The sequence below is a fragment of the Protopterus annectens genome, chromosome 9.part0, assembly GCF_019279795.1.
Source record: "Protopterus annectens isolate FY-2018-M chromosome 9.part0, PAN1.0, whole genome shotgun sequence".
Taxonomy (NCBI): domain Eukaryota; kingdom Metazoa; phylum Chordata; order Ceratodontiformes; family Protopteridae; genus Protopterus; species Protopterus annectens.
The window spans coordinates 444,452,192-444,466,712 of record NC_056743.1 but is presented as its reverse complement, the minus strand read 5'-3'; the positions used below and the strand labels follow the sequence as shown (position 1 = coordinate 444,466,712).

Sequence of the window (14,521 nt, the reverse complement as noted above, 5' to 3'; positions counted from 1 at the left end):
TTTTTAACTCTCAGAAAAGTGGGAAAAAGCAAGATTTTTTTTTTTTTGTTTTGTTTTTACAGAGATAGCAGAGGTTCACAAGTAATATCAAGTTATAACAGTGCAGTAAATGACCCGACACAAGAGTGCTAGGTCAAGGACAGAAAATATGCAAGTTTTAAGAAAAACGATTTAAAATTAAGTGCAAACAGGAAATTCAGCAAACAGCTTTTGGTTGTGCTCTAAATACAGCTACTAATACAGAAATCAAGTTTAACAAGCCAGAAAATGCTCAAGCTAGGCAGCTATGCAGAAAACTTAGCAAATAAACAGAGAAAAAATACTTAAAATCTCAAAAGTGGCTCCCTTCTTCTCTCAGCGTTTTTTCCTCTTGGAGGGTGCTTCACCAACAGCCAACAAGCCTGAAAAGACGCTCAAACCACGAGGCAACTAGGTTTTAAGAGAGGAAGATGAAGGAGTTATGGAAATGACCCCTAGTGGCCAATAAAACTACAGTTTCAAGTCAGTAACCACCTCTCCGGGGGGGCAGGGAAGCTGCTCAATGTTAGTCACTTAGGCAGTGACTAGACTTTCTCTCAAAATATAAAGGGTGTAATAGGCTAGGTTTAAAATGACCCTTGGGTCAACAGCCCAGTAACCTCCTACGAATCTATAAACATGTGCTCTAATGTGATGCAACCCCTATGAAATTCTGGACCAGGACTTCTGTCTGTGTGAGCAAAATGGATATCCTTCTTCAACCTCATCTTTATCCCATGTTTTTAGACATCTACCCAACCCACAGTTTCCAAATAATACTTTACGAAGCATCCCTCTTTAGTCAACCTCCTCAGCTTTACTCTACTGTCTCTCTTTAGTTACTACATTCCAGTCTCCCATCACTAATCCTATCCTTTCCTGAAATTTGATCATCTCTGCAGGATTACCCTCAAAACTTTTAATGACATCTTTGGTGATAAGTAAATGACCACTAAAGTTATCCTTCTAATGCCCATTTAATCTCTGTGTACCTCCTTTTTTTTCTCTTCCAGTCTCCCTTCTATCTCTAGAGGTACTGTCTTCCTTACTAGGAGTTCAGGTCCTCTGTTTTTTCTTCCCCCATGAGGTTCTGGCCACTTGATTATAAACCCACCTCTTAATTTTTTATATTCTTTGTGTGTGGTGTGTTTACTGTAACACTGCCACCTGTGGCTTGTCTTTTCTTAGATGTCCCAGTACCATTTCTCTCTCTTTTTTTTGTTATATTACATTTGCATTGCAACTCCTAATTGTAAATATCCTATCACCCTTTTCTGCTGCGAAGAGAGTTCACTCCCTCTATCTGCTGTCTTTTTTATCCTTTATTCTCTTGCCACTCATTCCATTGATCACTGTTCTGTTCTTTGTAATTCTTTTCTGCATCAGGAGCCTTTCTTCGATTTTTTCCATCCCCCTCCACACCGCTTCTCATCCCTCTTAAAGGTATATACATATATTCCATCTCTAGAGTGGTACATTCTCTGTGTGGCATGACTCACCTCCTAAACCCTTCTTCTCTTCATTACTATTGACAGCGTGATTTATTGCAGTTGGGCTTATCCTCGGATTCCAAGCCCACAACTTGCCATCTGTACTACTGTCTTTCCTGTTTCCTCACCCTGCATCATCCCTGCTTTTTCTTGCACTCCTTTTCACTCTCTGCTGTAGCGATGGAGTACAACTCCCTTCACCACTTACCGTGCTTCTCATTTCTTTCTTTCTGTTTAGCTAGCTCCATCCATGTCGTATGTCCCCCTGTTTGAAATCAGGCTTTGTTCTCCAATATGTTGTGATCAGTTAACCCCTCCTCCCTATCAAAACTCATTTCTCTACCATACTTGGCATGTTGTATTTGATCTCTATCATCGTGTATTTTCCCATTCCCCTTCCTCCTTGTCAGACCCCTCAGATCCTTCTTCACTGTGATCCTTTGTTTTAATATACGTTTCTTTCCCACATCTAGTGCCTACCACTTCTCTCTTCTGATTTCCGTAAACTGCCTATGCAAGCAGAATTGTATTACTACTGCTATTGTTATTACTGTTATGTTTACTTTTATCTCAGTTTTAGAAACTAGCTAAACCTTTCCAATGAAACCTATCCTTGACCTGCTGAATTACAGACTTTGGGAATTTTTAAATGTCTTTTTGCTTCCTGTTCAACTTTAGAATGATGTCTCTAGTAAAATGTGGCTGACATGACCATTTTTTTTTGTTATGGAGTATTTAGTAAGAGTTGGCTACAAATGTGAATGTAAAGCATATTGAATCACATTTTAATGCTGTTTTTATAACTGTGATGGGAAAAAATACTCAAAATTCAGATCTCATCTCCTATGTCCCATTCCACGGTGACAGCCACTTACCTAACTTACCCTCACCACAAACATGCTCAGCAGGTACCCAGTGGATTGTCCTGTCAAAACCCTGTGATCAATCTAGAAACCAAAGCTCTATGATCTGTTTATACAAGCATAATCCTGCATTCTTTTACAAAGTTATCTCCATGTGATTTGCCCTCAAGTAATAACCATGTTACTGCGTGCCCCAAAGATCCATTCACATTAATGTCTTAGGCTGTGTCCAAAAATCCAAGTGGAATGCTGTATGTCAAACACAGCTTTATTCCTCATGATCTTCAAGTGCATGTCTAATCAAATATTTGGGACCACAATCTATCCTGGAAAGCAATCAACTGACCTCTGTGGTCTACCTTCCACTCACAGGCTTGTGGTATTTACTCAACCAGCTAGATCACTAGTGTTAGGAGCAAAACATTGACTGGTATTTAATTCAATGCTGTTTGAAAAAATATCAAAATGCAGTTTCTACTTACAGATGAATTTGACATATTCTGCTTGAGGCAGGACTGGTGCCTTATAGTCATAGATTTTTTTACTTCTGTCAAAAAGAAACAAAATCGTCATGTCTGTTCTACGTCCCTCATTGAGCTGAAATAGAAAAAATACAGAATTAGAGGTTAGGTGTATAAAATTAACCATCAGCTCCTTTGCTATCGCTTCTTTTGCTAACTGTACATCTCTTGCCATATGAGAATTTCAATACTTTTGAATCCCTGACTCCCACGTATCCGCGGGACTTGCAGACATAAGTCATCAGGTGTTAGCAGAAGTCTAGGTGTGTGGATATGGCAATGCATGAAGCAGACAATAACTATCAATTACAAGACATGACAGTTCTGTTTCTGAAAATGCAGAAAGAACATAATATACCAGACATGCTGTGTCATGATTTGGCACATCTTATTACATACCATGTGATACTGCCTGTACCTGGCGATGCTCTTGTCATAAACTGAGGTCAATGAAGCTTACTGCAGAAGCACTGCAAGAATATCACAGACCTGGCTGTTACACTGCCATTCAGTAATTATTTCTTAAATATGGAAGAGATTATCAGTTGAGTGGGACTGATGAGCATTTAAAGCAGAAGACAATAACACTGCCACCTAATGTACACATACTTCAGGTGGTTGTGGAGACGTTTGAAAAAGAGTGCATATATCTTCTCACAGGAATGGTAACACACTGAAATACCCTCCCTTAATTAACTACTGATATAGACTTAGAAAGAAGCCAACGACAACAGGAAGGAGACACGGACACCTCCCTTTTCTACCCAAGTACACCTGAAAGGCTCAGAGACCTTTTCTGCTGACAGTCTGGCTATACATCTATAACATACACAATTACACAGAACTAGTCTGCACAGCTACAAAAGTAAAAGTTAAAACATTCTCCTGCAATAGCATGCAGTTCAGAACTATAATACTCCACAGACAATGCATAAATCATACACAGGAATATTACTGAAAGCTGTAATTAAAAACTGTCGAATGCCTACAGCACTCATGAAAAGTATACTGTCAAATTGAGAAAATCCTAAAGAAGCAGAAAGTTAGTAAGACTATCCTTAAAAAGCTTAATATACATATAAAAACCTCACTACAACTTGATCCAAGAGACAAACACTAAGAACCCTAAACAACTCTGATCCTCCATTAACACTTTGTTAAAGCCACGCTGCCGAGCCCAATCATCCCCTACTACCACCAACCATACAAAGCCCAATCATCCCCTACTACCATCAACCATATCAAGGCTAATAATCCCCTATTACCACCAATCATACTGAGCCCAATCATCCCCCCCTACTACCATCAACCATAATGAGCCTAATCATCCCCTACAACCACCAACCATATCAAGGCTAATAATCCTCTATTACCAGTAACCATACTGAGCCCAATCATCCTCTACTACCACCAACCAATAATGAGCCTAATCATCCCCTACAACCACCAACCATGTCAAGGCTAATCATCCTCTATTACCACTAACCATACCGGGCACAATCATCCCCAGTACCACCAACCGTACAGAGCCATCCCAGACTACCAGCAACCATAACGAGCAATCCCCCACTATGACCAACCATGCTGAGCCACCCCACCACGAACAACCATACCCAGCCATCCCCTAACTACCACCAACCATAAAAAGCCTAATAATCTCCTACTAAAACCAACCATACAAAGTCTAATCATCTCCTACTACCACCAGCCATACCAAGCTATCCTCACTACTACCAATCATACCGAGCATAATCATCTCCTGCTACTTCCAACCATATTGAGCTTAATTATCCCCTACTACCATCAACCATATAAAGTCCAATTCATCCCCTACTACCATCAACCGTACCAAGCCATCCCCACTATCACCAACTGTACCAAGCCATCCTTTACTATTACCAACCATACCAAGCCTAATCATCTCCTACTACCACTAACCATACCAAGCCATCGTCTACTACCACCGACCATACCAAACCCAATCACCCCCAACTACCGCCAACCACACTGAGCCCAATCGCTCGCTACTACAACCAACCATACCAAGCCTAATCATCCCCTAATACCACCAATCATCCCCTCCCACCAATCATACAGATCATCCCATACTACCAACCAGAGTCCAATCATCCCCTACTTCCATCAATGACACTGAGCCTAATCATCTCCTAGTTCAACCAACCATACTGATGAGCCCAATCATCCCTTACTACAACCAACCATACCGAGCCTGATCGTCAACTACTACCACCAACCATAAAGAGACATCCTCTACTATCAGCTATAATGAGCCATCCCCTACTACCACCAACCATACTGAGCCCAATCATCCCTTACTACCAACATACACAGCCATCCCCTATTACCACTAACCACATTCAGCCATCTCCTACTACCACCAATCATACAGAGCCCAATCATCCCTTACTACCACCAATCATACCAAGCCTAATCATCCCCTACTAACACCAATAATACTGAGCCTAATCATCCCCTACTACCATTAACCGTACCAAGCCTAATCACCCCTACTACCACCAACCATATTGAGCCCAGTCATTCCCTTACTACCAACAACGATACGGAGCCTAATCATTCCCTATTACCACCAACCATACAGAACCATCCCCTACTACAACCAACTCTACCAACCCTAATCATTCCCATACTATCATCAATCATATTGAGGCAAATCCCTCTGCTACAACCACCAGCCATACAGACTCCAATCGTCCCCACCAATCATACACGTCTAATTATTCTCTTCTACCGTCAACCATACCAAGCTTAATCATCCCCTAATACCACCAACCATACTGAGCCTAATCATTCCCTACTACCACCAACCATAGAGTCTAATCATACACTACTACCACCAACCATACTGAGCCAGCCCCTAAAACTACCAATCTTAGAGCCTAATCATCCCCTAATTCCAACTATACCATGCCCAAATGTCCCTTACTAGCACCAACCATACTGAGTTTAATCATACGCTATAATTAACCATACCGAGCCCAATCATCCCCTACTACCAACTGCCATACTGAGCCTAATCATCCCCTAGTACCATCAACCATACTGAGCCATCCCTTACTACCACCAACTGTACCGAGCCATCCCCTACTACCACCAACTGTACCGAGCCTAATCATCCCCTGCCATCATCAACCATATCAAGCCAAATAATCCCCTACTACCTCTAACCATACCAGACTGATGTCTAACCAACTTAACTCATATTTCATACATTCATCCACCTCTGTTATAAACAACCATCCACATAACTCTTCCCTCCTTCCCAACAGAACTATCCTCTAAAATCCCTGTTTTACACATCAACCCAGTTCTCATCTCCACCACCAAAACCCTACTTCATAAGCTAAAACCCACTGCACACACTGATAATTACCTTCCCTCAAAATATATTAGCAGGGCTGCTGAACCTTTAGCATACCCTCTCTCTATCTTCATACACAGATCTGTTCAAGAAGACTATGTACCCATTATCTGGAAAAAGTCACGTATTCCCTTACACAAAGAAGGGGACTCCAATGAATGCTGTAGTTACTGCCTTACAGTCACTCTTTCACCATTATCAAAAATCCTTGAAAAATGTATACAGTCCCAACTTTTCAAACACTTAGTAGGTAACAATCTCCTCTACCCAGCACAGTAATAATGCAGCTCTCCTTAATTTCACCCATCATATCAACATTCACATGGACTCTGGAAACTTTGTATATTCATCATATCGATCACTGCCTCAGTAGCCTTAGCTATACAGGATTATATCCTGCATAAGATATAACAGAAGGCCAGCTTCCAAAGCTTCAGGGTACTGTACACATCCAAACTGTTAAGCAGCTCAAGCTAAGCTGACTAAAAAAGAAAGGTTCGGGTGCCATGCTCTTCAGAGCTTTCCTGCCACTAAACAGTACACTCTTCTGAGGCTTTCGAGGATCGACAATCGGCTTGTGCTGTTCCTATGCTTGGCAGATAAGTTCTCTTTGGGGAAAAACTTTTTATTATTTATTTATTTTTTAAATGGAAAACACTTTCCTGTTCAGGAAAGTTATTTTAAAGCCAGGAGTTTGTGTTTTAATGGACTTTCACTAGACTGTGTTGTGCTTAATTTTTAAAAGCTTAAAATGCCTTTTTCGTATACTTACTGTTTGCACCCATACTGCCTTATAGCGTCCACACTTTTTTTGGTCTTCTTTCTTTAACTAAGTGACTTAAATAGTAATAGCCAGTATTAGAAATATTGTTAGTCTAGGATTTCCAGCAGTGGAGAAATTTATCTTTGGGCCAGATTCCAAAAGAGTTTCTCTCAATGCAAGTCTGACTGATTCCAAAAGACCTACTCTTTTTTTTAATTTCTGCAAGTCTTTTGGGTTTCCTAATAACAAGACAGGAATGGAACCCATTCTTAAGTCAAAGTATGATTAAAGTTCATGAAATTAGTATTGTTTCAATCTTTGATGTCAGTAGTGCTCTTCACAGCACTCGCAATGTTCCCAGTAATGACTCCTCCTGCAGTTCGTGTGGAGTTACCTGTATTGGTATCGTATCTAACTACGATTATAAATTATTTTTTAAAAGACCAATTGCTCCTACTACTATTGGAACTGTATGGGTATCTTTCTTCCACATTGCTCTTGTTTCTGCCTGCAGATCCTGATATTTTATGACTTTGTGTCTCTCTGTACGCAAGATACTGTAGTCACTGGGTGTGGCAATTTCAATGATCAATGCTACTCTTGTCTTCTTTTCTTGGACCACTATATCCAGTTTTCTAGCATCTATCTTTTGAACTGTTGGTAATGGATGGTCCCATGTGATGTAGACTTCTTCAATTTCTATGATGCTTTGTGGCTCATGTTTCCAGTGTTTTTCAGCCACTTCAATACCATAATGTTTGCACAATCCCCAGTGCAACAGTCTTGCCACATTATTATGCCTTTCAGTATACAGTCCTTCTACTATTAATATGTCGCAACCAGCAACGAGGTATGCAACTGTTTCCGATTCGGTTTTGTAAAACCTACACTTGTCTGTTTCTCCCACAATGGACTTTATAACCCAATGTGTATGCAGCCTAGTATCTTGGGCCACCAATATTGACCTTTCATCTCTTGGTTTGAATTCGCCTCTCCTTAACCATTCCTGATCAACATGAGGTTCTTCCAGAAGTTTTCTATACTTGCAACTATATTTATGCTTTTTCCACATTTCTTGCCTTCTCATCTGATCCTTCACTTTATATTCTTTTTTTTTTTGTTTTTTGGCATATTCAGTTGCTGCCTGATTTTTATCTACTTCGGGTATGATTTCCATTCCTGCATGATGCCGATAAACTTCTGCTAGATTAAGCAAATAAGTCATCTGAGATTTATTCTCCTCATGTTTCAAAACTTTCCTTACGTTTGGGTCTTGTGAGGTCAGCAGATATGTGTGGAGTCCCACGATTGCATATCTATACATATAATCAATTTCAAGGAGGCCCATCTCTCCTTTGGAATGGGGAATATATATTCTTGGAATGCACCGATTTTTATAAATAATTTGATGAGCATGAAGCATCTTTCTGGTTTTCCTGTCTAATCTATCCAACACGTTTTGGGGTCAGTCAATCACTCCAAAACTGTAAGCTAGGACAGGAACAGCAAATTGGTTTATAGCTTGGATTTTGTTCTTAGATGTCAGTGCTGTTTTCAGGATTAATTTAAGTCTTCTGAATTGTATTGCTTACTAAGTTTTATTCACATCTGTTCATGTTTTATTATTGAGCCTTCATCAGTTCCCAAATATTTATACACTCCTCCTTGCTCAAGTTCTTTTATTTCACATTCTTGTCCAAACTGATGTATTCCTGGTGTTGCAGTTTTCCTGCTTTAAAGGTTGCATTTGCACATTTATCAAGACCAATTGACATTCTTATACCATCTGAAAAAGTTTTGACAACTTGCAGTTGTGCTTTCAGTTCCTCATCTGATGAGCTATACAGTTTTTAATCAACAAAAAAGAGAAGGTGAGAAGTCTTTACACTTTGTTGTTTTCTAGGAGCCAGATTATAGCCATGGCCTAAGCTGTTGAGTAAACAGCTTAATGGATTAAGGGCAAGGCAGAATAGTAATGGTGACAGTCACCCTGGAATATCCCCCTTTGAATTTTTATCCCTGGGATAACAATTTCCCCTTTATCATGGGTTAATTGCAAAGTGGCCTGCCACTGTTTCATGGTCACTGTAATGTAGTCGATCAGTGTGGGGTGTATTTTATACATTTCTAAGCACTCTTATCCATGAATGAGGGATACTATCAAATGCTTTTTTTGTAGTCAATCTATGCCATACTTAGATTCTTCCCCTTTTTAAAGTTCTCCAGTATGACTTAACAACAAATGATCCTTTGTTCCATATGACTTTCTTTTACTGCCTTTTTGTTCGACTGCCATAATTGAGATTTCTTCTAAATAACTATAAACTCTGTCTGCATCAATTCCCATGTATAGTTTATATGTCGTCGGAAGGCAAGTTATTGGTCTATAATTTTTAGGGTAGCGTGCAGGTTCACTCTCAAGTAGGATTGTTTTTCCTTTTGTTAGCCAGGCTGGTGTCTGTTCCCTGGGTGTGCATATAAATAGTTCTTACTCATGGCTAAATCTTCGTGCAAAGATGTTAATACTTTTAACCAGAAGTTAGGTACTGCAATCTCTCTAGCTGTTACTTCATCCCATTTCATATCTTGTGCCTTTAAACTTCTTATTCTTTTACTTCTTCTATCCATTTAGCATCTTTGTTATGTTCTACAGGATCTTCATAGATACTTCTCCAAAATGTACCTATTTCTTCTTTCTTTGGCTGTATTTCAATTTCTTTTACATTATTTCCCAGTTCTCTATAAAACCTTTTTGGGTTATCAATAAATTGCTTATTTTGCATGTTTCCTTTATATTTATCTTCGCATCTTCTAAGTTTTTCTGCCTGTGCTGAAATTTTTAGTTTATTTGCGATAGTGCATGACAGATCTTGGTCTGTTCTGATATTGTGCATTGCTTTCATCACATTTATCTTTCTTAGTATTTTTGTTGATCTATTCCCTCTTCTATAGACTTCTAACAGTGATACTTCTTGTCTTAATTGCTTTATAATTTTCTCTATTCTATATTTCCATGATGGTATTCAATTTCTTCCCTTGCTTTCCCTCACTGCCCTGTGTTCTTGTGGTAGAACTTTATCAGTTATTAATTTAGCTGCAAAGTAATGTATCCTGTTTACTTCTGTTGTATCGCATGGATCTCTGTGAACAGTCCTAATTACTGTGTTCATTTGTTTTATCAGACTTCTGACTTTTTTGGGTTTTATTAACCTTCTGCAGTCTATTTCTTTCACTGATCTTGATATATCTGTAAATGTCTATTAAATCAAGCAATTCTTCTCTTAGCTCATTTTCTTCCAAAGTGAGGGCGCATCCCTTGTTTTCCAATTCCTGTGGGCATTCTACAGAAGGTCTATAAGCATCTTCCTATGACACAGTCTCACCAATTTCATCCTGTTTCGTCCGTTGCTCTACCATATGGGAACTCACTGGCCTATCACTCCTCAACTTTGACTGCATCAGAGTTTCCACAGTTTTCTGTTCCTTCCCATGCTGTCCAGGTTCAAGTGAATGTTTATACTGGTTTCCTGTGGAAGGCTCCAAGTTATCTTCATATGGCACCTGACCAATTGCTTTCTGTTCCACTGGTTTCCCCTTAATTTGGATATCTATTACTCTATCCTGTTGTGGTGCTTTCTGAATTAGATTTTCTGCACAAAGTCCTTCACTTTGCAAGCACTCCATAACCTCAGTTTCTATTTCTTTAACTTCTCCATAACTAATCTCCTTTTCCTCTTTGTCTTCTTATTTTGTGTATTGTAAAGTTTTCCATGCCCGGATTCCTTTGTCTGTATTTCTCTTTAAATATCTTTGGTGCTGTTCTTTTTGTACTGATTAGTTTTGTTTTCTCCTTTGCATAAATATTACACCATATTAAATCTATTTTCCTTTCCCATGTCCATATTTTTTCTTCAATTGAACTCCGTATGAGTGACATAATACAGTGTAAAGTCTATTTATAAATATGTGGACTGCTCTGACCTTGCTCCCAATGTAAGTGGTCACATCCACTGACAGCAGGTCTTTTGGAATCGGGCCCTTTGTTTGCCACTTATTATTCATATTTTCAAATTTATGTTCATATTCCCAAAACTGAAGTGCATAGTGTGAAAGGTCAATGTGGGACGCTGGACAATTCATTGTCAGTGCTAGTTTATATCACACTATACTGGAAATATTGCTAGCTGTTTGTTAGTAAAGTGAAAATAAATATTTTCATATGTACTTAATTAAAAAAAAAAACTAATGACTTACAAACTGTTGCATGACATTAAATGAAACCCTAGCCGTTGCTGAAAAAAACTGATATCTGCACTGTAAGCTGGATAAGTATCGTTTGTTTTGTTAATTATACAGTTAATCATCTGTTTTCATATTTCTGTAAATATCGCAATAAGCATGCACTTACAGAGGAATTTCTTATGTGAAAGCTTATGTTTGGTTAACAAACATTTTCTAACAATATATGTCTAGTTTGTACAGTTCTCAAGAACTCAAGATATGAAACTTTGTGAAAGCTTACAAAAAATATGATTTGTGGTTTGTGTGCATTATAATATACTGGAGTATTTATAGACTAGGAATGTACCAACTATTATGACTGCAAAGGATACTTATTGATAACATTGCTATTTGCACAGTTTTAATAGCTTTTATTATTTACAAAATATTTCATTTGTTTATTTCATGATTTTTTTAAGTTTATTTTTCAGAAAATGCTCTGAAATGTATGATGTGTGTAGGCTGCTAGATTAAATATAAAATATAGTAGCTAAATGCTGATAAATAGGTTTTGTGTGACTGGGTGGCACATATTAAGACTTAGTAAGTTATAAGTACTGCATATACATACGAGGAGTCTGAGCAACATGTGAGAGAGGGAGGAAGGAGAGGATGGGCAGGAGAAATAGGAAGGCTAAGATGCCACAATATGAAGACAAGATGATCAATTTCAACAATTGGCTTAAGTATTGGTGTCATTCAAAGGGGATCCAATGCCTGTCAGCCTGGGATGACATGCTCGACAAGCCACGATGCTTCGCTAGGGACAGCTTGCACCTATCACCACCGGGCTTTCGGATATTGGCAAAGGCCCTTGCCACCCCCATAGTGCCTTTTTTAGGCAAGTCTCAAAAGACAAACCCACCTCCATAGGTATCACAAGGGATAAGAAACTAAGAGTAATGCTACTCAACGCCAGAAGTCTAAACCTCAAGATGCACGCACTCAAAACTCTCCTTAGCATGGAGAACATCGATACCTGTGCAGTAACAGAAACCTGGTTCAAGGCTCCCGAGAGCACCCCAGCACTACCAGGTTATACCTCATACCATGCTTTTCGGCCCCAAAACTTGGACCGAACCACAAAAGGAGGGAGTATCAATATTCGTCAAAGATACCCACACCTCCAGGTTGGTGGCACAGCACGAAGCATCAGAGACTATCCATGTGCAACTAACTGTGGGTAAAACTGCCTTCCAGTTTATAGCCTGCTACAGACCACCATCCCAAACCCAGGAACCCCACTCGGCCTTCCTGAGAACACTGTAAAATATGAAGGTCTCTCCAAACACCATTATATTGGGCGACTTCAACTATCCAAACATAGACTGGGAGCATTACTCTAGCTCCAACACCCTAGCCCAAAGGTTCCTAGAATTTATAAACTCAAATGCTATGGAACAACTTGTTACCACTCCCACAAGAGGGGAAAACTTACTAGACCTGATCATCACCAACATGGGGACTCTATGCTCCAGACCAGAAGTGTATCCCTCACTGGTAAGATCAGACCATAAACTACTCTCACTGGATATTCACATCCCGACCCTACTCCGTGCCCAGAAAACCACAGTGAAAAACTTCTCTAAAGCAAATTTCACACTCCTCAAAACCGAGGTGGAATCCTTCAAAGCCCCCGGGCCTGTGGAAAATACGGCCCAGACCGCAGAATCCTTTATAAACGCATTCTATGAACACCTTCAGGAATGCATGGATCATGCAATCCCAAATAAAACCAAGACCCATTCCTCCAAAGGCAGGCATCCTGTCTGGTGGACCCCAGCCATAAACAAACTATACAATAGAAGGATGAAGCTACTACATGATAAGAGCAAAATCCCAAAAAGGGAAGGCATCTCTGATCAGTATTAGCAAAAAACTACAGGCACTCATAAAATCGTCTAAGGCCAGCTTCGAGAGAAAAATTGCACAGGACACTAAGGATAATCACAAGGCTTTCTTTAGTTATGTTAGGAACCTGGGTGGGAATTCCCAGATATGCTCAGACTTAGTCCAAAATGACAAAAAATACACCGAACCCACAGACATTGCCAACATCCTAGCTGACAGGTTCAGCGCAAACTTCTCCCCCCTCCCCACCAAAAGGGCAGATATCTATCCCAGCAGAGTGCTGCCCCCCTGACATCTCAGATGCTCAGGTAAGAGCCGCCCTCTCCAAAGCAAAAAACACAGCATCAATGGGACCAGCGCTGCGTCCTACATGAACTCCAAGAAGAGCTAAACCCAAACATAAAACTACTGTTCAATCTCAGCCTTACTACAGGATATGTACCCAAAGAGTGGCGTACAGCAACAATGGTCCCTCTCCACAAAGGTGGTGCCTCAACGGATCCTGGAAACTATCGCCCCATAAGCCTGACTAGCTTGGTCTGCAAAGCTATGGAAGGGATCATCATGGACCTCATAAATAGGGATATTGGGGACCTACAGACACTGGATCCTACCCAGTTCGGCTTTGTTAAGGGCAGATCCTGCCTCTTAAACCTGGTCGATTTCTTTGAAACAGTCTCCAAGGCCATTGACGAGGGGAAGGTGGTCCACACAGCCTACCTGGACCTCGCAAAAGCCTTCGATACAATACTCCACTCGGGCATTATAGATAAGCTCACCAGCTTAAATATAAACCCCTATGTCACTAGATGGGTTGCAAACTGGCTCAAGGACAGAAACCACATGGTTAGAATTGCTGGAGCCATGTCAGACTCCAAACCAGTTACAAGTGGCATCCCACAAGGCTCAGTCCTGGGACCTCTCTTGTTCGGTATATATTTCTTGGAGGAACAGGCCAACACAGAAGGACTGTGGCTGACCAAGTTCGCAGATGACTGCAAACTGGGTGCCATAATTGACTCTCCAGCCGACACAAGCATCCTACAAAAGGGCCTCATAGAAACAGACAACTGGTGCCAGAGCCATGGCCTCAAGCTAAACGCCAAAAAGTGTACAGTCATCCCCTTTGGCAAAAACAAAGTGCCCACAAATTACCACATAGGTGGTAATCCATTAAGTACAGAAGAAGTAATTAGGGACCTGGGGACCCAAAGTTGATAGCAATCTCTCATTTGACAACCATGTGGCCAAAGTGGTTAGAAAAACATTTTATATAGCCCACCTAATCATGAAGGGATTCACATCTAGATCAGGGGAGGTCATCATGCCTCTTT

General features: G+C 40.2%; 1 protein-coding gene across 2 annotated transcripts in view; it reads right to left on the bottom strand.

Moving 5' to 3' along the window:
- IKBKB (inhibitor of nuclear factor kappa B kinase subunit beta) overlaps nt 1–14,521 on the bottom strand; it is a 1,482,168-nt gene that overhangs the window by 413,868 nt on the left and 1,053,779 nt on the right. For both annotated transcript variants that reach the window (XM_044082985.1, XM_044082984.1), the window contains one exon: nt 2,854–2,968. In XM_044082985.1, the coding sequence (XP_043938920.1) occupies nt 2,854–2,968 (115 nt within the window). The remainder of the gene's footprint in view (nt 1–2,853; nt 2,969–14,521) is intronic.